We start from the raw sequence: 24,730 nt of genomic DNA on the forward strand, positions 1-24,730 counted from the left end.
TTAACGTTTTTTTATGATTTATCATGCATAAAGAAACCAAAATAAATTCGAGTATTTATAATTTATAATTTACATGAATCTCAAACTTTTTGTGTAGCTAGATACATAGAGCTGGCCGATCCATATTGTCACCCAAATGTCTCATCAATATCAATATCTACAACATTAATGTATAAATACGATATTTATATTTGATTTTTATAATTACATAGTTATTGAGAAGAATATAATGAGTCTAGACTCTAGAAAACCAACTTGCCATATGTGCCCCCACACTAAAAGGCTGTGATAGATACATACACATGCACACGAAACTTTGTAAATACTTTTATAAAAATCTTTTTTCAAATTATAATTTAGGTTGGAATTTTATTTGAATTGCTATTCTTATTACAATAGTTTTTAGTTTTTGTAACGAATTTAATCGGTAAAGTTGTACTTACATTTTTAGTTAGTGGTAAGGCGGTGGTGGAGGCATTTAACTATACTTTTGTTGGTAAATATCTAGTAAAATTAGGTTAGAAAATGAATCACATGTCACTTTAATTATTGTATGGGTGGTGTGAGCCTATGATATTATCAAGCAATGGATATTAAAATATAATACACGCTAAGCTAGTTATGGGCTGACATTTTAGTTATATTCTAAACATCTAAATAAATTGAATAAATATTTGATATTTAACCCAAAAGAAATTGGTAATAATAATACAATTTTATTTTATATTTATATGATAGTGGTTACATTCAATATCTCTGTCATTATTAGAAGAAAAGAAATCAGTTAGGGCTATGAGTAGTAGAGGGGTTATAAACGGGGCGAATTGTGACACGTGGTACCCAATCAGCAAAATGGGCGAATTTGTTTTTGGGGTGTAATGGTGTAGGGGCTACAAATTGAGCCCACAGTATCTTTTTTTATTATTTTCTTTTTATAATTAAACTAATCAAATAAAAACAATTTCTTCAAATAATTAAATAAAAACGCATTAAAATTAAAAAGAAATACAAAAAAAATACATAACTAAAAATATAAAAAAAACATATAGCTCGGTTGGCGTACATGTTTAGGTTCGGGTCGGGAAATTGAAACGGATAGTTCGGTTGGTTTAGGTTCATCGGGTTCCATTGTAAGTTCACGTTCGGTTGGTTTTGCGAACCATGATGTTGACCGAAAGGACGGAATGGGTGGTTCGGTTGGTTCGGGTTGTTTCTAGGATTCATTTTTCATATACATATATATATACACACACAACATATATACATATACATATACATATACATATATATATCACACACAACATGTATACATATATCTATACTATATATAATACACCAAACAAGGGCAAATTAAGACACCCATTTTAAGTAATTTACAACACTTAAAACATAAGGTACATGTGTTAGTAAGGGTAAACATGTCTTTTAAACACAATCCATTCAACTTACAAGTTTGGTCCCTCATCTTTAACCATATTATGTTTTTAATTTAACTTGTAAACTAACTTCCCACCCATGATTTTTAAACGCCTATAGCCTTTTCATACGTTAATATTTTTATAAACAAATTGCACTATAAAAACTAGCATTTTATTCCCTTTAATTTGGATATGATACTGTTGTAATTTTTTTCATTTTAAATAAATTAATATGTTACGTAGGGGTGTTCAGTGTCGGTTTTGATGGTTTTTAAGTTAAACTTGTGAGTCCAACCGTTAATACTGATTTTTTGTCGTCAAAACCAAACTCAGCCATTGAAAGTTAAAACCGAATCGTTACTAACGACCTTGTTCCAGTTTGGTTTCACAGTTTAAACTTTAATAATAAATTTAGTTTAAAATAATTAATAATTTAAATGTACCGTCAATTTTAACTAAAAACCAACATAATGTGATACTTGAGATGATCATAAATAAAAAATGATAATTCTAGCCACATAAATGGTAAATATTAATGGAAGATCTATGACGTGAAATAATAACAATAAAGATCACAAAAAGAATCATATTGCAATTAGGTTAATTTACAATCTATTCTGGTTTCAAATGGCCAGTTGCCGATATAAACTGCGAACCAATCGTTCACTACGTTTTGAAAATTTTGAAACCGACCAACAAACCGAAAGTAAAAAAGAAAAAGAAAAAAGAAGTCAAACCAATGACCGATTTAAACGATTTCAAGGTTTTAACTGAACCATAAACACTTATATTTGTACGTGATTAACAGGTTCAAATACCCGCTGCATCGCGCAGGCACCCATCTAGTATATATATATACACACAGACAACACATATACATATACATACACACACACACACATATATATATATATATATATATCACACACACAACATATATACATATACATATATATACAATAGTAATATAATAATATATAATATAATAATAATAACCTTCATCTCCTCTAGGCGATAATTAAACCCCGCCCCCGTCCCAAATCGCCCACATATCGCCGGGGGGGGGGGGGGCGGTGTTCGCGCCCAAATTCGTCCCTTTTCACTCCTAACTCACGCCCACTACAGATAGCCTTACATAAAAGTTAGATCCTTGAAAAGTAGATGTGTGTAAGACTATTTATAACCCATTAGGGACATGCCAAATAAACGTTACCTGATGGTCATCACGAACTTCACTCTATCTCTCTCCTCTCCCATGTATTGCATACTTTTCTCTAACCACCCTTCTATGGAAAAGGCTAGGGCCTCACCATGCACGATTTGTCGATAAACCGAGTAATCATACGGGTTAATGAACGACAACCTTATTTTAAACCCTTTAATAGTAGATAAAGGGAAAAGGCGATCACTTAATAATATATATACTTTCCTAAACAAACACTCAGGGCCGTCTTTGAGGCATGACAGGGTAGTCGACGACCACAGGCCCGACACCCTGCTAGGCCTGAATTTTTTTTTCAAAAAAAATTATATGTATTTTTATAAAAAAAAATATGTATAATCAATGTTTCAACACAATTACATAACTACTAGTTTGGTCTAGTAGTAAAGGGCTATGACATATAACCTAAATGTTGTGAGTTCTAGTCTTATTTAAGACAATTTTAAGCTTATTTTTATACATACAGTTTTTACACAACTCAAATCATAATTAAATAAGCCCATTTAAATTAAATTGTTATATCCAACAAAATGTTTCTTTTACTTAAGGGTAAAAAAATTTTTCGCATTTGACCCAAAAAAAATTTCGCCTTCTTAGAGCCGGCCCTGCAAACACTATATGACTTATATTCCAATACATTTTTATTGGAATAGTTTTACATAGTTTCCAAATTCTATTTTTGGTGCTAGTGGGTGTATTATCTTGTAGCTTGCCACATGGAAGTATTGAAACATAACACGGGTGTCTGGCCCTGGAAGATAGTCCACTTGGATATATTCATACCGACTTGTTGGTTCCCAAAGCCACCAAGGTTGGTCTTTTATTGGAAAAGATAAAACCTTTAATACAATAATAGGTAGGGAAGTCTTTACTTCAAATATTTTTCAAGTATTTTAGATGACAAAAATTCGCCGTTAAAAAAAACTGAGATTTATAGCCTAAAATACCGTGTTTGGGTTCATCCGTCCTATAGTTAATATTAATAGATTTACATTACACCATGCTTGTAAGTTCTTTTCTTTTTTGAAGACTTGTACCCAATGCTTTCAACCCTTCGGCATTTAAAAGTTTTACCTTTGTCAGCCGACTACCAACCCCTTGCCCGTTCGTTGCAAGTAGAGTAACATATTTCACACTTTTTTTTAGAATCATTTAATCGTAGTTTGATTTCTTTTTTTGTTAATTTGTAAATTAAAATTACTTAATACATTTAACAACATTTTTGTTTTTTTATTATTGATCAATACATTTAGAGAAAAAGTTTTCTAAATCAAATTCTATACGTTTCTGTCAGAAAGGCCATTTTAACTTGCCACTATGATGATTTGGAAAGAGCATCTTTTCCACAAAAGGAACTATTGAAGCAATAATAATAGGACATGTCACTATAATAGTGATTAATAATTTTTATTTTTTATAGTTTGTAGTGGGGAATAAAGTTTCCTCAGTACCTTTATCCATTTTATAAAACTTTATGATTATTCCACGAATTTTATTATTTTTCTGTTATATTATAATGTAGAATAATAACTTTGATCTAAATTATCACACGTTAATATAGTTTAGACGTAACATGTTATTTTACTTAAACTATAGAGAAAAATTATATAAACAGTCGTGTAATTAAGCCAATTTTATGTATTACGATGATTGAAAACTTTGTATCACATATAACTTGATTTAATTTGTGATAGGCGTGTGGCAGCAAGACAATGTAACTGAAAAAGAGAGGCCAAACATAAAGCAAGCCTTGATATCGTCTTACAACGATTTGCTAGCATCGAAAGTAAGAGACGCGTGTCTGGATACTGTTTCGAAAGGGCATGCGCTTACGCCTGTGAAGAGTCGAGAGCCAAAGGAGTACAGGACGAAATGCACAAACGGTGTGACCACATGGTTCAACCAGTTCTTTGTTCTCATCCAAAGAAGCCTCAAGGAAAGAAAACACGAGACCTTCAACCCACTCCGCGTCTTCCAAGTAATCGCAGCCTCGTTGCTAGCCGTTTCATGTGGTGGCATTCAGATTATAGGGATGTCCAAGACCGACTCGGCCTCCTGTTCTTCTTTTCCATATTTTGGGGCGTGTTTCCATCGTTCAATGCAGTGTTCGCGTTCCCTCAAGACCGAGCAGTTTTCATGAAAGAAAAAGCTTCCGGGATGTACTCGCTATCCTCGTATTTCATGGCCCGAATAGTCGGAGATGCACCCATGGAACTCATTTTACCAACCATGTTTCTTTCAATAACCTACTGGATGTGTCGGCTAAAACCTGAACTTGGTGCCTTCCTATTGACCTTGTTGGTCTTGCTAGCATATGTTCTTGTTTCCCAGGGACTCGGGTTCGCAGTTGGTGCGATTATAATGGATGCTAAGCAAGCATCTACGGTAGTAACCGTGACAATGCTTGCATTTGTTTTAACCGGGGGGTATTAGGTGCATAAAGTGCCTAGTTTCATTGCTTGGATGAAATACATATCTTCAACATTTTACAGTTACAGGTTACTCATCTATGCACAATATGGACAAGGGCGAGACATATGGTATATGTTGGGTTGTTTTCAGTATCACAATAAACATGCAAGCTGCAAGTTTATTGAAGACGATATTGAAGGTCAAGTATCCATTGCTTCGTGCATAGTTGTTTTGCTTGTTATGTTCTTTGGTTATAGATTATTGGCGTACCTAGCCCTAAGGCGAATCATGGCATGAGTCGAGTCATAGCGTAACTATGTTTTGTAACAGCCACGCGCGATAGTAGGAAAACGCACACAAGATGTTGCGATTAACGGATTCAAGTTATAGATACTTAAATAAATGTAAAGTGTTCTATTTTTCATCTCATTTGACAACAACGGAAAGAACTAATTATTTCTTTTGTTATTGCACCCGTAGTAGGTTGTATTTTACATAACTTAGATACCGAACTTTGTAACACAGCACACACATTGCAACAAAATTGTGTTGTCTAACAGACATCGACTTGTGTGGTTGAATGACACGATTGTGTGTTTATCGTCATGGTTGAGTAACGATATAATGAGACATAAGATTCCTTATCTAAAATCGTTTTTCCCGCAAAATAGACATGTTAAGAACTTCCTCTCGTCATTTGCCTGCTCGTGTTTTGGTCGTATCAGGCTTACGCAGTTTGATACTACGATTACTCTCAACTTTTGGGATTTGAAAAACCAATACTTTGTCAATCCGTTCACACTGACCGTTATATATGCATCTTAGTATGATCATCATGTTTTATCACAACAAATAATGGTAAAGTGGAACATCATATACTTTCGACACAAACAAAGAAAAATAAAGGTTTCCACCAAAATCAACAATTGTTTATTAAAGTATCTAGAATTCTAGATGCAACATATTACACAGGGGATTAATTAAATTTAACCTATAGTACAAACCAATAAAATCAATTATATATTTAACCAACCATAATATTAACGAGTTTACTTGACTATGTCGCCAATCGTCATCACAATTCACAAGATCCTTGTTTGTGCCGAAGACCCTCAAAGTTTATCTCAACATTATGAAAACTTAGCGAACACCATGTTTAAAACTTCTCACGTTGTAATTATCACTCAAAATTTTTAAAGAGTTTTACAAGTTCTTATTTAAAACTTTTTAACCATGATTTTGAAACCACATTTATAACACTTCGTATCCAACTTAAAGTATTGCAGTATCCTCAATGCAACTTCTAAGTTACAATTAAGTTAATAATAATTAAGCTAGAAAAATAAAAAATATATGTATTATTAATCATTTTTTAAGGCCTCACGATTGCTTTTTGACGTATACAACATCGTTTTTAAACCTCTCCATAAGCCTGTGGTGATGGATGAAATCTTGCAAGTGTATCTAGTGAACACACCCATATAGTTCTGGGATAGCCTCTCGCCCTCTCGACAAAGTCTTTATGTGTATCGTACCTGTTTTTCGTTTAAAAAAAGTTTCCAACATGTGCTCGATGGATGACATGTAAATTACACATATGTTTATCGTGAAATTAGGGGGCTCTTAATGATTTTCCAATTCCTTTCATTGTCACATTCTCATTTTTATTTATTTAAATAAAGTGAGTTTACAAAGAACCAATCACAAACCGAAATAACAATCAACAAACCTCACTTTTCATAACTAAAAACCCCAAAACTAATTTAGCTTGGCCAACATGCCCGAAGTTTCACATAACCAACGCCTTCAGTTATAGTCCAGTTAGAGGTAACCGACCCATGCACACCCGTGATTTAAGCAATAGGCAGAGCGTGACGCAACAAAATCCTAAATAGATGTGAAATGTGATGCAAAGTATATGAGTATATCACACATAGGGTAATGTCATGTGTCACTTACATTTATCAATAACAAGACGAATTTACTTGGGATACACAAATAAATGTGACATGCAACATACATCATAGCTATGATAAAGGTATTTTGGTAACATTTTATCTATACGTGTGATTTAACTTCAGTCATTACGGAAAAACGACGAGTGGCAAGTAATCCAAACGTTGTAACATTTTATTAGCCTATATTAATACTATATATAATGCACTACTCATGGGCAAATTAAGACACTTAACTTTAAGTAATTTACAAATTTTTAAACACATAGTACAACCTTACATAGGGGTAAAATAGTCATTTAAAAACTAAATTTCACACGTATTTTATATTTATTCAAACTAGGTAACTAACAACCAGCCACGTTGCGACGGCGCAATGAACGTGAACTAAGTCGGTATCAGTTAAGTTCGTTACAACACTGGTACTACAAGTGTCCAAAACGATTTTGGCACACACATAACTTATGATTAAAATGACATTAATTTGATCGGTATTGGTTTGGTTCGTTATGGTACCTCAGTAGACGCCGATAATTGTAGCAACACTCGTATAACTTATGAACAAAAAATTAAAATATTTAAAACGATGTTTATTCGATGGGCAAAACTTTTGCTCGACATTGCGACAAGAACCGACTTTAATTCAGTTGGTTTCGGAATATAGCCAAATAATAATTTCATCATATTAAATTATTTAAAACACATAAAACATTAAAAAAAAAGGAAGCAAATGCAATGCTAAAGAAAACCAACTGCAACAAAAGAAAAGGTCTATCCCATATGTCCACAAACAGGCTCAAACCCGCGTTCAACATATCACTATGTTTTAACACAGCCACAAACTACCAACACGCCACACAATCACATTTGGTAGAATTTCATATTGATATAACTAAAACCATTAACAAAACTAATAAAAAAAATCCTAAAATAACTTTGTGGCACCAACCACTAATATTTATCTATGTATACTAGGTTATTGACCCGTTGACGTCACGGGTGGAAAAATATAAATAATGTAACATGCACACTTTTCTAGCATCAAGTGAAATATAAATAATGTAAAAACATAACATTCAACTAAAATAACATCGATTTTACAATTACAAATTAGTAAATAGTTCCTTATAAACCACATTTGTGGTTTTATTTGTAACTTATCTTCCTTGTTTAATATAAGCATTTTAACACCGTCTCTACTCTTCACTCGTGATAAAGCCACACATAGTTGGCCATGTGTAAAAACCGGTTCTCGCAGGTATATGCCAACTCTTGCTAGTGATTGGCCTTGACTTTTATTAATGGTCATTGCAAAACAAACTGCAACAGAAAACTGTCTTCGTTTCAATTTGAATGACAGTTTCTTATCTAAAAGAGTTAGACCACTACGAGTTATATAAGTGCGAACCCAATGTTAGTACCTGAAATAACCTTTACTTCGATAAAACGCCTCCCTAAGTTAATTACTTGTAATCTGGTTTCATTGCATAAACCGTTATTCTAATCAATATTCCTTAGTAATATTATTGGCACACCAACTTTTAGAACCAATATATAATTAGGCATACCAGGCATATTTAAACCATTAAAAAAATTCAGTTAGTGTAATACTGGATCGAAACCAGGACCAACACCATCAGAATTTTCTATACTATCAGAACGGAGATGTTCAACTTCTTCTCCAGGAAATAAAGACAAAAATCTGTCATTAATATCTTGGACAACCTCATTTAAAGGTGCAAGTATGACCCTTTCTTGAAAAGATTAAATATCATTAAAATTTTCCAATAATAATCGGATGAATCACTAATCAAAATATCATCTGGTATATCTATAATGGCGTTACCGTCATTGTCACCGCCAAGTTTTCCTTCACCAAGCTCCAACAACCATTCGGCAAAATCTACTGGTCTCTTCCAAATTTGATGCCTGACATCCGACCATTAACCTCATGTTTTTTGTTAACCTAAGAACCTTGCATTTGGACCAAATGTGGGATGAACTAAGTGAAGCATTAGCAATGTTACTACGTGATCCGTTTTGTACTACTGGTAGGATTTGTCTAAAATCACCTCCAAAAACAATAACTCTCCCCATAAATTGATGTTCATAAGTGTTACGGTTACCACTTTTTAAAACATCTTTTAAAGTCCTATCCAAGGCTTCAAAAGCATGTTTATGTATCATAGGAGCCTCGTCCCAAATAATCAGATCTGTTTTACTCATTATGTTGCAAATATCTGGATTCCTTGTTATTGAACAGGTAGAATCCTCAGTTAGATTTATAGGAATTAAAAATCTAGAGTGAGCGGTTCTACCTCCCTCAAGTAACAAAGATATACCGCTGGAGGCAGCGTTTAAAACTATTTTAGCTTTAGATCTTATGGAAACCGATAATGTCTTCCAAATAAAAAGTTTTCCCCGTCCCTCCATAAACTATAGCTACGATTTGAAAATATTACATTAATTAGAATATTTTGTGTTGTTATTTAATTAATCTAAATTTACACTTTTAGCTGTAATATTAAAATATTACATTATTACATTATTATTTGAGTATTCAAAATGAAAATTAAAGAGTAAAGGAAAAAGGAAAGATAATAATTAAATAGCATTGATGAATCTTATTTTAATATATTATTGATTTATTTTATTCACTTGAAAATTAGAGAATGCATTGATATACATGGAAAAAATAAGAATCAACCAATAGAAAAGGGGTATATGGACTTAAAGCTTATTGCTTTAATAATATAGTTAGATACTAGGTTATTGTCCCATGGGCGCCACGGGTGGAAATATAGAAATCGTCTAATAAACACATATAATTTCAAACGACAATATTTCCCATCCTCGAAAGTAAGTTAATAGAACTTGTCTAAATTTGAATGATAGACAAAGTCTATTAAATCAGATATTGGATATAATGAATTGTTGATTAGAAGATCATCGGAATTTGTACATTCATCTGTCGTCATTTGAACCCCCCCCCCCCACACACACACACATTCCCTTCACCTATATCCAATAGTCAATTCGCAAATTATTTTATCTCTTCAACATGTAAGGATTGACATTTAACTATGAGCCTCGTGTTTTTTTGATAGTTTAAGTACATTGTGCTTTTACAAGGTGTATGAAGAACTACTTTAAGTGTAATTTAAAATAAACATGAATAAACTTCTATACAATTTAACTATTTATTTAACAAAAGTATCATAAATTTAGTATCTACAACTCCCTAAATACTTCCATGTATATAAGGTTTATACTTTAATTTGTAATTAATCAATTTAAAGGTCAAAATTAAATTAACTACGCAATTGACGAATACATAGTAAGAAATTACCTTGTATTCAAATTCCACTGTCAAGCTCTTGATATGTAATTATAATAAAATATAGTTTATAAAGCTTTCGATAAATAAAGTAAAAAACCTTATACAACAAACACCAAATAAATTGAGGTTTTAATAATTTCTACAAAAGTAATTGATATAAATTTAAGTAAACATAATAAATAAATTAAATATGAAAATTTGTTATTAAGCTTGGTATCAAATGTTGTGAAACTGAATCTCTTAATTTCTTAAAATTAAAAAAGTCAACACATTTTTCCATTTATATAAAGAATAATTAAAGATTTTAATTACAATTAATTCATAAACTAATGATTTCGCATAATTATGGTAAATTGAATGATATGTGGTTTTGGTAATTGAATGTGATTTTAATCTGATTATTCAAATGATTTTGAATTTTGGGATATTTAATGATATTAGAAAAGTTAGTCTCACTATTTTTATTATAGAAAGTAATTAATTTTGATAAATGACTATCATAAAGTAAATTAAGAAATTTATTAAATGATTTATCATAAAGTAAATTATCCCTTCTTCAGTAAACATCATTTTAATAAAGAAATATAGTATATACATATGCTTAATTAATTGCATCATATCCCGTATAATAAACATCCTTTGAAGTTAGTTTATACATTTATTTTTAATTAGTTGACTCAATTAAAATTTTCAATTTCATATCCCGTCTCTAGTAAAAATTATTTTAATATATAGGCTTAATTAGTATACATTATTTTTTTATAAAGCTAAACAAAGTTATATTCTAGGCTTAATTATTATGTTATTGCTAAATGGGTCTAATTTTAGATGTATGGTAATTGACAATTCATACCAGTTACCAAAATTCATTTAATTGATATGATTAATTATATTAATAGTAATAAATATCAATTACTAACTTATTTTTGTACATTACTAATTTTATGCTCTAGCTTGAAATATGGTGTAGAGTTAAACATATCAATTTTAATTATATTGTAATTAATCGTGTTTAAAACATTATATCGCCTAACCTAACTAAAACACGTATTATAACAATCTTTATAAAAACGTAAATACATTAATTAATTAACAACAATAATTTATTGGTTACCTTAATTAAAACACGATAATTAAAAAATTATAATAAAGACATATTAAATTGGTCAAATGTATTAAAGATTCCATAATGTACGTGAAAACCGGATTCTTAACTATATAACATATTTTTGTAAGTGGTCAAGAATTCGAATTTCAAAATGGTTCAAATAATTAATTTTTATTATTCACTTAAGGAATTTAGTTGAAATTGACATTAAGTTCACAATAACTTGAAATATTTAGAAGAAATTAATAATTTTTTTATTTAATGCACGAATATTGAATAATTATGAAATGAGTTTATATTTATGGATGGTATTCAAAAAAATAAAAATGGTTGAAAAAAATTAGTCAAATTATGAATGAAAATTATGTTTGTATATGTAAATTTTATTTAAACCTATTCAATGTAAATGGTCAAATTGAGTCAAATAGTTAATTTATTCAAATTGTTGTTATTTAAACATATTCAGTATAATCAAATATGTAAATGTTATTTAAACCTATTCAATATAATTGGACTTTGACCAACAACAATATAAGATTGATTATCTTACTATAGATAATTTAATGTATTATAGAATAATCAACTAAATTTCATTTCGGGATTATATAATAATCAATTAAATTACATAAATTGTGAAAAATAAATAAATACATGAATACTAACATAAATATAAATCAATATTAAACAAAAATAAAAGATATCTTATCAAACAATTCTCAATCCATGAAATTAGTTATATCAAGTTGGGGACAATAACCTGAAATGATAAAATTAAATACTAATATTAATATCACATAATAAATATATTACAAATTATGGAAGATTTGAATCATGTGAAAAAACGTAAAATTGATGTTATAACTTACAACCGAAAATTTGAATCGCGCTACCGGAAAAACGAAATGGTGAATATCTCCATTGAATCTTCGATTTTGATATATAACATAAATATATTATAAGAAAAAATCATATAAATATTAATATAAATACAAACAAAAACTGAAAATTATCAGTTTAATCTTGAATTTTGATATAGAATCTAAAGATACTATAACAAAGTAATATAAAAATTAAAATAAATACAAAACGTTACCAGAAAACCGTAATAACTTCAACATATTAATTCAATCTTGGATTTTGATTTACAACCTAAAGAGATTATAAAAAAATTATATAGCAATTAAGATAAATATAAAACATTACCGGAAATATGAATACAAAAATGGACGGTAAAATAAAAACAACACAAAATAAAAACCTTTGGCACAAGGCTAATCTTTTTTGCTAAAGAGGGTTTGATGGTGTAAGAATTACCCTATCAAAGTTACGTATTTATACGAAATGAATTATGGGAGACTCATTTATAGAAGGAAGGTATATAGCTAATTGATTAGAAACAAACATTTAGGAAATTTCAAAAATTTTCAAATAACTTTTAGTAAGAACGAATAAGAGGGAAATCGTAATTAATGAAATTTTCAAATTTTGAATTTAAATCCGTAATATAAATCTAAATGCTGACTATATTTAAACATTTAAACATCAATTATAACACAATATATTATGTAATGTAATTTATATAAGGTGCGAAAATAAAAGTTACTAATTTTGTTTTTATGTATTAACATTAACATAATTTGAATACAATTGAACACTAATTATCAAATCCAATATAATCAATTAGAATATTTAAAATCAATAATTATTTAAATTAGTCAATAGGTCAACATTTGTATTTATAGTAAATCTTAAGAATGGTTAATAAAATATTTAATTAATTGAGACGAATTATGAGAGACTTTTTAATCTAGGAAGGTATACATGTAATTTATTAGAAACAAAAATGTAGGAAATTTAAAAAATTTTCAAAAAATTTATAGTAAGAACGAATAGAATGGAAATCGTTTAATCTTGGAAGGTATACAGGTAATTGATTAGAAAAAAATGTAGGAAATTTCAAAACTTTTCAAAAAACTTATAGTAAGAACGAATAGAATGGAAATCGTAATTATGGATTTTCCAATTTTGAATTTACTAAAATGCAATGTTACAAAATTAGATTAGTATATATATAATATTATTTAATCTAAAAGTTGACTATATTTAAACATTTAAACATCAATTGTAATGTAATTCATATAAGGTGTGAAAATAAAAGTTAATAATTTTGTATTTATTTATTAACATGCGCCGGATACTATGATGTATAGTGTTTTAATTTATCCAATATAATCAATTTTGTTATTTTAAATCACCAATTATTTAAATCAGTCAATAGGTCAAATCACCAATCTGTATATTATTTGATTTGATTATTTGTTAAGTATATTTGTTATGATTAACCATCATTAAGTTTTACTATATTTACTAAAATCAATTATTGTATATTATTTGATTTAAATCCAATATAATCAATTAGAATATTTAAAATCACCAATCTCTATATTAAATCCGTAATCTCTTCTGTTGATAAAATATCAAGTAATTATCTAAATTATATATTATATATTAAATCCGTAATCTCTTATATATTAAATCCATATATTATATATTATCTATATCTATTACATATAAAAAAAATAAGCCTGATGTAAAGAAAAAAAGGTTGTGAATGAAATAAACCAAAAATAATAAAATAAAATTAGTTATAAAACATAATTATGTGGAGAATTATTAAGTTCAAATATAATTATAAAATATTCAAAATTCAAAATTAAACATTAAATGAAAATGAAAGAAAATACTTTAATAGCATTGATGAATCTTATTTAAATATATTTTTGATTTATTTTATTAAGATAAAAAATAGAGAAGCCATTGATATACATGGTAACTATAGTCACTAACCAATAGTAAGGGGGGATTTTGACATAAAGTCTATTGCTTTAACAGTATAGCTAGATAATTATTTACAAACTTGCCCCTCAACTTTAATCAACTTTTGAAAATTTAAAGAATAGTTACAACTTTGATCCATATATTATTTATAATTTCACTTTTAACCTAAATTCCTTCACGATTTTTAAACGGCTATAACTTTTTCGTACGTTAATATTTAAAAAAAAAAATGCACTAAAAAACCAAACATTTAATTCTCTTTTATTTGAGTATGATATTGTCATAGTTTGTTTTCTATTAAAAAATAACACTTACGTATATGTGTTTGTGGTCTGGTTTTGATGGTTTTAAACTAAGCCGTGAGCCAAGCCGTTTTTTGTCATCGAGAACTGAAACCAAACTGTTTTGAAAATTAAAACCCAACTAAAACAAGCCATTAACAATGGTTTGGTTTCGGTTTCATTTGTACTTCAATACTAAATTGAGTTTAAAATAAGAATTCTTAATCCATGGTTTCAAACAGAAGGTTGGGCACCCAAAAATCTCAGTACATGTTTGGGATTGCTTCTTTAAAATGTTTTTTGCTTTTTGAAGGGACAAAATTTCCAAAATGCTCTCTTCAAAAACATCTAAAAGCACTAATTTGATACTTTTAGGTACTTTTGAAGGGTATTTTAAGGGTATTTTGAACATTTTTTTACTCCAAAAACAAAAAAGCAATCAATCAATCAATCAATCCCACACACCCCCTCATGATTAATAGAACCACCACACCTGTTAATAGTCTCACTTTCGTTCCTCAAAACAGAAGAGAAGCGCGGGAAAAAAGCAGAGAGGATGGCGCCATTGATGCAGAGCTCTCAACCTTGGGTCGAGAAATAGTAATCATTCTCCGTTTATCGTTCTTACTGATTTCAATTGTTGTTTTATTATTACATATACAGTTTTATTAGTTTAAATGTATGTAAAATGAAATCATCGCAATTTCAGTCGACCGAGGCGAGTAAACGAAGTGGCTCATCAAGATGAGGTTGTTAGAGTCCTTACCAACACGCTCGAGACCACTAATGTAACGTCACATAATTTAATCTGCTCCTATTCTTGATTTTAAATTCTAGGGTTTCTTTTATTATTTAATAGTTCATAGTTATATGGTGTTAATTTATAATTTTGCCCAAATTTTGTGATTGGAAGCCTTATGTTTGAAAATCGATAAATGAAATCCAAAGCTTTTAGTTGGATTGATGGATGTGTTTTGAGTTGAATTGATTTCTGGTGCAGTGTCCTCACATGCTGTTTTATGGCCCGCCTGGGACCGGCAAGACTACCACTGCGCTCGCCATTGCTCACCAGCTTTACGGGTAACAGTGACTGCATATATTCTAATGTCATTTTTTTCTTGTTAGGTTTTTTAGCCTAGGGTTGTATGAGTGAGTCTGTACATGTTGTAATACTTTCTGTAGAGATTGAATTAACTTTGATGGTAAACAGGCTGAGTTAGAACAAATCAGTTTGTTTTAGGCAGTGTGGATTTGATTTCTTTCTATATTGATTGTGTTGTACATACTTGTATGATTTGTTTTGTTTTTTATACTTGTATGATGGAACTACCTTCACTTATCAATTTGATGTCATCACTGTCTCTTTTTATTTTACAGTCCTGAACTCTACAAGTCTAGGGTTCTTGAGCTCAATGCTAGTGATGACCGTGGAATTAATGTAGTTCGAACTAAAATTAAGAATTTTGCTGCAGTTGCTGTTGGTTCTGCTCAGCAGGGGTATATAATACACCCCTTCTCATAAATATTTATGACCATCCAAGGACCTTTTGAGTTAGTTTGATGTGCTGTTTTCTTGAATTGCATTTGTTGCTTTTTGTAATGCAGGGGTTATCCTTGCCCGCCTTTTAAGATTATCATTCTTGATGAGGCAGATTCAATGACTGAAGATGCACAGGCAAGTTCTCTACTATGTTTTTTTTACCAATATCACACTTGAATGATAATTATATAATTAATCTAATGATGTCCGTGTGTATCTTGTTGCATGCAAAAAGGGATTGATGTTTTTAGTTTTAATAATGCAGTCCAAGATTGTTCGCATTTAGACAGTGATTCATGTGTAATATGTTTTTTGTATTGCAGAATGCTTTACGTCGTACTATGGAAACCTACTCAAAAGTAACAAGATTCTTTTTTATATGCAATTACATCAGCAGGTCAGTACTCTAAATTTTCTATGATAATACTTGCTTTTGTGTTAGTGACATATCTATATACATTTCTTTACTTATGTAGATTCTTTGATTTGATTGTTTCTAAATTAATGAACACTCTTAATTTTTATACATTTCTTTTTGATTTCTTGTTCATGCGTCTTCAGTATTTCAATTTTGTTTCATACCTGGTGCAGGATCATAGAACCTCTTGCTTCTAGATGTGCCAAATTCAGGTTCAAACCACTCTCAGAAGACATCATGAGCATTCGTATACTGCATATATGTGCTGAGGAAGGCCTTAACTTGGACCCAGAGGTGCTGACCTGGTCAACTCTGCAGTTTCTACATTTTATTGTTGTTGAAATTGGCCTTTTGAGTTTAAACAAATTTAGTTGGTTTGATTGTGATTGCTTATAGGCTCTCTCAACCTTAAGTTCAATATCTCAAGGAGATCTTCGCCGCGCTATAACGTTCTTGCAGGTAATAAAAATTCTCATTTTTAATCTAATTTGTCCAATTAGTTGTGACATCTGTCTTGTGTTTTGATGTCTCACAGGGAGCTGCTCGCCTGTTTGGATCTTCAATTTCTTCCAGGGATTTGATTAGCGTTTCTGGGGTAACAAAACTTATTTTAAACAATTACACGAACAGGGTTTTCTTGTTTGTGTTCGTTTGTTAAGAAAATGAAGTTGTTCTTGTTCGCTTATGTTCATTCGTTAAACGAACATAGATGAAAGTATATAAACGAACATAACTGAGCATATACCAATTAAAAGTAAATGTGGATACTAATATGTTGGACCTAAAAGAGTAATAAAAATAGACTAAATTGTAATGAGTGATATTTTAAATTCAATAAAATTAGACTAAATTGTAACAGGCCTGACAATTAATGTATAAAAACAAATGTAAACTAACGAACGTAAATGAACGTCCACAAACATAAATGAACGAATGGACATAAACGAACTTCAAGCCTAACGTTTCACTGAACGTTTGGGTTGTTTACAGGCGTAAACATGATACATTTTGTGATTATCTAATTTGGTCTGCCAAATCAGCGAATAGTGTGAAGTGTGACTTGTTTAATGCTCTTTTAGATGCAATCCTTTTTCTAATTATTTATCAAATACTGAGATTTGGAATTTTTTAGGTCATTCCACGTGAAGTTGTTGAGGCTCTTCTTGCAGCTTGTAAAAGTGGATCATTTGACAATGCAAACAAAGAGCTCAATAATGTTATTGCAGAGGGGTATCCAGTCAGCCAGATGCTTTCCCAGGTAAATGCTGTTTTCTTAATCTATGATATAATTATGTCAAATTGTGTCTTAAATAGTTAATTTATGTGATTGCAGTTGTTTGACATGGTTGTTGAATCTGACGATGCATCTGATGAACAAAAAGCAAGAATATGCAAGAAGCTTGGTGAATCGGATAAGGTACTCATCATATCAAACTACTAATCCAAGTATTACCTGTGGTTTTTTAATACCTCCTGACACATTTTACTGTAATATATATTTTTTCAAATCATAATGATAATGTTAGCGTTTAGATCATGATTAGGGTTTGGGGCTAAGACTTATTATTATGGGTGTCCCACTTAGAACACATCCATACATTCATCTCTAATGGGACATGAAAGTTGACATTTACCAATGATTCAGACCATTTTGGGACAAGTGGTAGGGTCAGACTTTCAGCATGAAAGGGGCCGACTATATGTTTAATTTTAATATTAACTTTGGAGAGATAATAACACTCTTCAAGTAAAAGAAAAGGGTTGGTGTAAAGTAACGTATTCCTGTTAAAAAGACGGCAACGTTTGACCGCAGATTTTTGTAGTCTTTTTGACTAATAATCAAATTTGAAAATATACATTAACAAAAGAACATTGAGAATATGTTAATGGAAGTCAAATGTCATAATTACAAATGGAGAAATCGGCATATTTAGATTGAAATTTTTATCAACTCGAATATCGGATTTGCCTTTAAAAGTCAGGCACACTTAATATGTTTGCACTTGCTAAACAATACGAATATGCAAAGTTGATTGTTCTTGTATTATGCAGTGTCTCGTTGATGGGGCAGATGAGTACTTGCAACTGCTGGATGCTTGCAGCTCTATGATCAAAGCATTTACAAACATGCCTGAAGTATTTTCCAATGAGATGTAATGTTTCTCATCATTTTACTATGAGCCCGTCCTTGGATAATTTTGGTGTATGACCGTGTTAGGCTTTATCCTAATCACGCAATGCATAAAATCTTCTAAAGTACCATATTCTAATGAGTTGGTTTGAACTGACCAACAAGTGTGCTCACAATGCACAAAACCTCCAAAAATGTCACATATTGAAGGGCTTATAACATTAAAATATATTCTACTTCTTACGTGATTTGTTAGATGTGTTCTAAAACTTACGTTCTAATGTAATCAACTTGTAAAACTTCTGTTTTGATGTAGATGATTACCCAAAACCAGCTTGTGTACAAACTAAACAATTCAATTTATATCACACATTATATTATATTATATTGGTGATAATTGATAAAAGGAGACTGGTTCACATAATAAAACCAAAACTTAAATCATTAAAAGGCTTGAGTCGGATTCACACTGACACTTCAACATCTCCCATATGAATGCATACAATCATACACACACAAGGGATGTAAACTCGGTACTTGAGATTGACTTGTTAAAAGTTTGAATGGATTCGAGCTAGCCTAGCTCAAACTTATATTATAAGTTTTGAACCCACTAACCAATAAATTGTGTAGTCTCACATTCCCACACAACCCACTACTCACATTCATTCTCCAAGTTCTCTTACCTGTATATATCCACCTCGGTGCACAACTGCCACACCATGGTGGTGTGCTGACCTTAATTAACTTGCAAGGTGGCGAGTAGAACACTTTGTCCTCACTTAGAGATGTAAGGCTTTTAACAAGCTAATTTCAAGTAACTCATGAGTCGTTTTGGCTCATCTACGCCCCCTAATTCAGCCATTCTGCATTTTAATGGCGAGTTAATTAGGATTCGTGAATGAAAAAAATTGATCCTTCCACTTTAGTTCTTTCACAACCCTTACTGTTAGCAATTGTAATTTGGTTTTTAACTCTATTTCAACCATGAACCGAGCCAAATCGAACGCATGCTCTCTCATAACTGGTTTGGTTTAAAACAAGGCTGAAATGAGCGATTTGAATTTAAAGAAACGCGCAATATGTTCATGCTTGAGCTTGGTTTTGTTTGAAACCGAGCGGCTTGTATCGACTTGGTTTCGTACAAAGATTTCAATTTTCAATTTCTAAAACTCCAAAGTCTCATTAATTCAAGACTTTCAACATGAATAGACTTCAAGTTCTAATTATAAAATGTCTAAAACTCAAAGTTAACAAAATAACATACATAAATCAAGCAAATGCGTTTTAAAATTGAACTTGAAGTCAACGCAAAAGAACAAAACTTAAAAAACTTTAAAATAGTTGTATGCATAAAATATATACATAAACAATAATTATTATACAATACATATAAGAACTTTGGTGCCGCTAAGTCCTCATTGGGCCACTTAGCGGCACTATTGGTCAAGGTGTTTTGAATTTTTTTGGTCTCTTTTTTGCTTTTCGTTTTACTTCTGGTACCGTAACGAACGTAACAAAAACATACCGGATGCCAATTTTTTTTCCGGGTTTAATTTCGATACCCTAACGAACGTGACAAAAACGGACCAAATTCGCGAATACTCACCATGTTTTGTTTTAGTTCTGGTATCGTAACGAACATAACAGATGTTGATCGAATGACAATTTTGTAATTGTTTTTTGTTTTAGTTGTGGTACTGTAACCAACGTGACAAAAACTAACCGAATTTGAGTAGACTCACCGCCTCAACATCCAGAATCGACAACGTTTGGTTTTATTAATGTCCGAGTTTTACCCACTGACACCACCCGATTATCCACCTCAATTTTCATATATATATATATATATATACTTTTAATTTTGCTTTTAGTTCCGGCATCATAATGCGTGTATTCGAAACCGACCGAATATGTGTTAAATTAACGCCTCAATGCTTGGGTTTCTCACCGTCTAAGTTTTATTGACGTGCCCGTGACAGGTAAAACACTAGTTAACTATAAAATAATTCGAGTAAAACAAACCAGTTGAAATCGAAGCAGCATTTTCCGAGGCATTTTGGACAGCCCTGGTAGCAAACCTCAACTCCACAGACCCAATAATTAGGGTTTCTTTCAAGCCGTTACTTCACTCCACCATTGACACTGAGAGCGGCATTTGTCAAAGAAAAATATTCAAGTTAATAGTTGTCAACGGAGGACTTTGATTCATAAATTTGAAGGTAATTAATTTTGTTCTTACTCTCCAATAGGTTTCAATTTTTGCAATAGCAACTGGTTATGCTTTGCTTGCTGATTTTATTTCACCTGTTTGTATTAAATGTTGCTCAGACCATCTATCTAGCTATGAAATGCTAATGACAGTTGTAGATTTTGATATTATCTTTATCAAGTTTGAGCATGTTAATGTTCTTTGCAGTACTCTTGAAGATCCTAGCTAGCTCCACCTAATTTCTACCAACCTAATGGCTTCAAACTATGCATACTGTCGTCATGCTCCGTTTGTCAACCAAATCCTGGCTGCAATCATCCAAAACCGGCCATTCCACTCGCATCTTGCTAAACCATCCTCCTTAACCAATCAAATTTCCAACCAACAATGGGCAACAGACCTCGTCACCGAGGTGCTAAGATCCATATCCCGATACTTCTTCCAATCCACAAAATCCATCGGCCGTCAAACTGGTTTTCGACACCGAACCCCTCTCAAACAACGAAACCTTCACGAAGAATCCATCAAAATCCGTAAAGGCGTGCTTGTTCTTGGCCCGGCTGCTTACAGAGACCCTCAAAAGGTAAAACTAGGGGTACATAAAGCCCTCGAGTTCTATTACTGGATTGAGTCTGAATTAGGGTTCAGTCATAATGAAATGACTTGTAGAGAGATGGGTATTGTTTTAATTAAAGCTAATAGATTGAAAGATCTTTATGCTTTCTTGAAAGATATGTCAAGAAGAAGTAGCGGTGGGCTTCTTACGACCACGACCATGACCTGTTTGATAAAAGTCCTGGGAGAACAAGGGCTTGCAGATGAAGCGTTGTCTGCGTTTTATCGAATGAAGCAGTTTCACTGTAGACCAGATGTTTGCTCGTATAATACAGTAATCTATGCGTTATGTAAAGTCGGTAACTATAAAATGGCGAAATTTTTGTTTGAGCAAATGGAGCTGCCCGGGTTTAGGTGCCCGCCCGACACTTTCACGTATACGATTTTGATCAGTTCGTATTGTAAACATAGTCTGCAAACCGGGTGTAAGAAGGCTATTAGAAGAAGAATGTGGGAAGCTAACCACTTGTTCCGGTTGATGTTGTTCAAGGGTTTTATGCCTGATGTTGTGACTTATAATTGTTTGATTGACGGTTGTTGTAAGACTTATAGGATCGAGCGGGCTTTGGAACTGTTTGATGATATGGTTAAACGTGGTTGTTTACCAAACCGTGTGACATACAATTCTTTCATAAGGTATTATTGTGCAACTAATGAGATTGATAAGGCGATAGAAATGTTGCATAAGATGCAAGAATTGAATCATGGGTTACCGACTACAAGTTCGTATACTCCTATTATTCATGCGTTTTGTGAAGCGGGAAACGCGTTAGAGGCGTGGAATATTCTTGTTGAACTGGTGGATAGAGGATCAATACCTAGGGAATATACTTACAAATTGGTTCATGAAGTGGTGAAAAATGCAGGGAGAATGGATTTGTTAGATTATGAGATTTGTGGAAGAATTGAAGACGGGATTAAGGTTAGATGTACGCAAGTAATGAAACTGAAACCGGCTATGTCTGCAGAGGCCCGGTTTTCTGTGGGAGATGACTGCTATATGGAGTAACACGGGCTTCTGATGGAATGTATGCTTTCCTTAATCTGTCAAAGGTAACATGAGTCTATTATGGTTTCAGATTTTGGATTTGGGTTAAGGCTTTAAATAACCATCAAGTCATTGACCCAAATCCAAAATCTGACCCAAAACACTTCCTGTTCAGTTAATGACTTGATGGTTATCAGTAGGTTTTCTATGCTCTGAATGGACCTGCCCCCAGACATTTTTTATTCAAGATTTTTATTTTTACATAAACAACTAAGGTGTCAAATATGATTATGAAAACTATATTATTCAAACATTTTTTTCGTATGAAATGATATATGATGTTTTATGCACAAAAAGTGTGTTGTTTTTAACTTTTTATTGTTGGGGTGTATCATACAGTGGTCTTTTTTGGGTCATTGTTCAAATACACTGCTAGCAAATGGCAATGGAGTATATGGCATAGCATTATGGATCGGGGTATGTTCGGGTCTGCAAATGTTTATGCTAATTATTTACAACCAAGATACAATAGTGAAAAAACGTTGTGCTTGAATTCATTTCACACGTCATCTATGTTGCAATTTTGGTGGAATGACAGGTCGCTATGGATGATGATTGGATTAAAACAGGGAATGACAGGCCCATCTGCATAAATATATAATCATTTAGGTTAGTTTCAAACTTATCTATCAGAACTAGAGGTGGCAAAATGGACTCTTGTTGTTTAAGCATATAGTTAGAATGTCAAATAAAATTACAAAACTACATTGTTACCATAATAAGCTATTTTTGGGTCAAATGAATGAGGAGCTTCTGTTTGGCATGTTCATTTTTAACCTTTTATTGTCTCTGTTTTATTCATTTGGCCTTTTATAGTAAAACATAACCCATCCAACGAATCATCTCAAATCAAAATACTTCTTAAATGTGTATTAAACATGCTCGGTAAATGGTTAATGTGTTTTTTAATAAACAGTTGCTCGATGTCTAAAGTCGAATATCATGCTCTTGCACGTGGTGTTGAAATTCGTTGGATTATTAATATGCTAGTAATTATACATGTTATTACTGCATATTGCCCCCGATTTTGAACGCTTTTAGTTGTGAAATAGTTTGAATCTACATTTTACACTTATCTGGTTCATCATTGAATTTGCAGGTTTTGTTGGCTAATGGATGGAAATTAAAGATGAGTGGAAACATTCGTGGAAAGTTAGCAAGCAAAAATGAAAATTTGGATTTTGGAGATTAAACGGTCGTTTAGAATTCGTTTGGTCGTTCAAATCTTATCCCGATCTTATCTTATAAAGCCGAATACGTACATCTTAAACGAACGTTTAGTAACGGTTTACTCCAGTGTTAAACGACTGGTTACTTAACACACTTCATTTTAAACTCCAAGTCGGCTCATTTGCAGATGAGGCCATTTTGGGAGCAAAAACTGATGACCGTCGTTTGAGTCAATCAAAAACCTAATTATTCTAAATAGTTAGAGCAAGTAGGGTATCGTATCACAAGGAGTATGTGATCAATGTATTCATGTAACAGATTTCTAATTATGAAGTGAATGATTTTTTAGTGTTGATCACCCAAGCAATAGTTTGAATTTAAAGAACTAAGCAACGAACAAGTAAACGAGTATTAAGCAGTTAACAAACAAATCACACCCGGGAATTCAAATAAGCAACCAACAGTTTTCTCATGCAACCTAACAGATTAATTATTGACGATTAACTGAAAACTGATCAATTAGACAAAACCTTAGACATCAACAATTACTTTACACACGGCACTGGTTATCGAACAGTCCTTGCCAGTGTGACTCAGTTAAGGTCAATTGTATGTTTTATCGTATTCAATCTAACCAAACAGTTATATGACTAATTATCTAGCAACTGGTAACAGATCGTTCAGACCAACGTAAACCTAAACCGACCGAACACACAGAAATACTAAACATCAATAATCATATATCAATCATAAATAATAATACACAAGTGTTCTTAATCACATGAGAAAAACTGTAAAGGTTACAAACTATACATCCCGGGTGCGATTCTAGGAGATTAGCCGAGCCTAGACATCATCAAATCTTCGATACGGATAATATGAATCATGCGGAGGGTCTTGGCACAAGCTATGATGGTGGAAATTGCCTCTTGGAGCTGCTGGAATCGCCTTTGGTTCGTAAAAACGGAGTTAGGGTTATTGTTTGATGAAGAATGAGATATAACCTAATTTTCCCGTATGCA

The 24,730-nt window shown here is 31.7% G+C and overlaps 1 protein-coding gene and 2 pseudogenes across 1 annotated transcript; all 3 read left to right on the forward strand.

Annotated features, from left to right (window-relative positions):
- Positions 1 to 4,324: 4,324 nt before the first annotated feature.
- On the forward strand, positions 4,325 to 5,697 carry LOC143570045 (ABC transporter G family member 25 pseudogene; annotated as a pseudogene).
- A 9,380-nt stretch (positions 5,698 to 15,077) lies between these two features.
- Positions 15,078 to 18,788, forward strand: LOC143570032 (replication factor C subunit 2-like). The gene is made up of 12 exons (XM_077055794.1): positions 15,078 to 15,174; positions 15,284 to 15,362; positions 15,575 to 15,654; positions 15,952 to 16,071; positions 16,180 to 16,249; positions 16,438 to 16,511; positions 16,706 to 16,826; positions 16,929 to 16,991; positions 17,068 to 17,127; positions 17,665 to 17,790; positions 17,866 to 17,949; positions 18,585 to 18,788. Exons 1-12 carry the CDS (start codon positions 15,131 to 15,133, stop codon positions 18,687 to 18,689), a joined length of 1,026 nt encoding a protein of 341 aa, XP_076911909.1. The 5' UTR covers positions 15,078 to 15,130; the 3' UTR covers positions 18,690 to 18,788.
- Positions 18,789 to 21,127: 2,339 nt separating this feature from the next.
- On the forward strand, positions 21,128 to 22,677 carry LOC143570031 (pentatricopeptide repeat-containing protein At1g77405 pseudogene; annotated as a pseudogene).
- Positions 22,678 to 24,730: the final 2,053 nt, after the last annotated feature.

Source organism: Bidens hawaiensis, unplaced genomic scaffold (assembly GCF_021521415.1).
Source record: "Bidens hawaiensis isolate Kalapana, Puna unplaced genomic scaffold, B.hawaiensis_p1.1 tig00024818_1, whole genome shotgun sequence".
Taxonomy (NCBI): Eukaryota; Viridiplantae; Streptophyta; class Magnoliopsida; order Asterales; family Asteraceae; genus Bidens; species Bidens hawaiensis.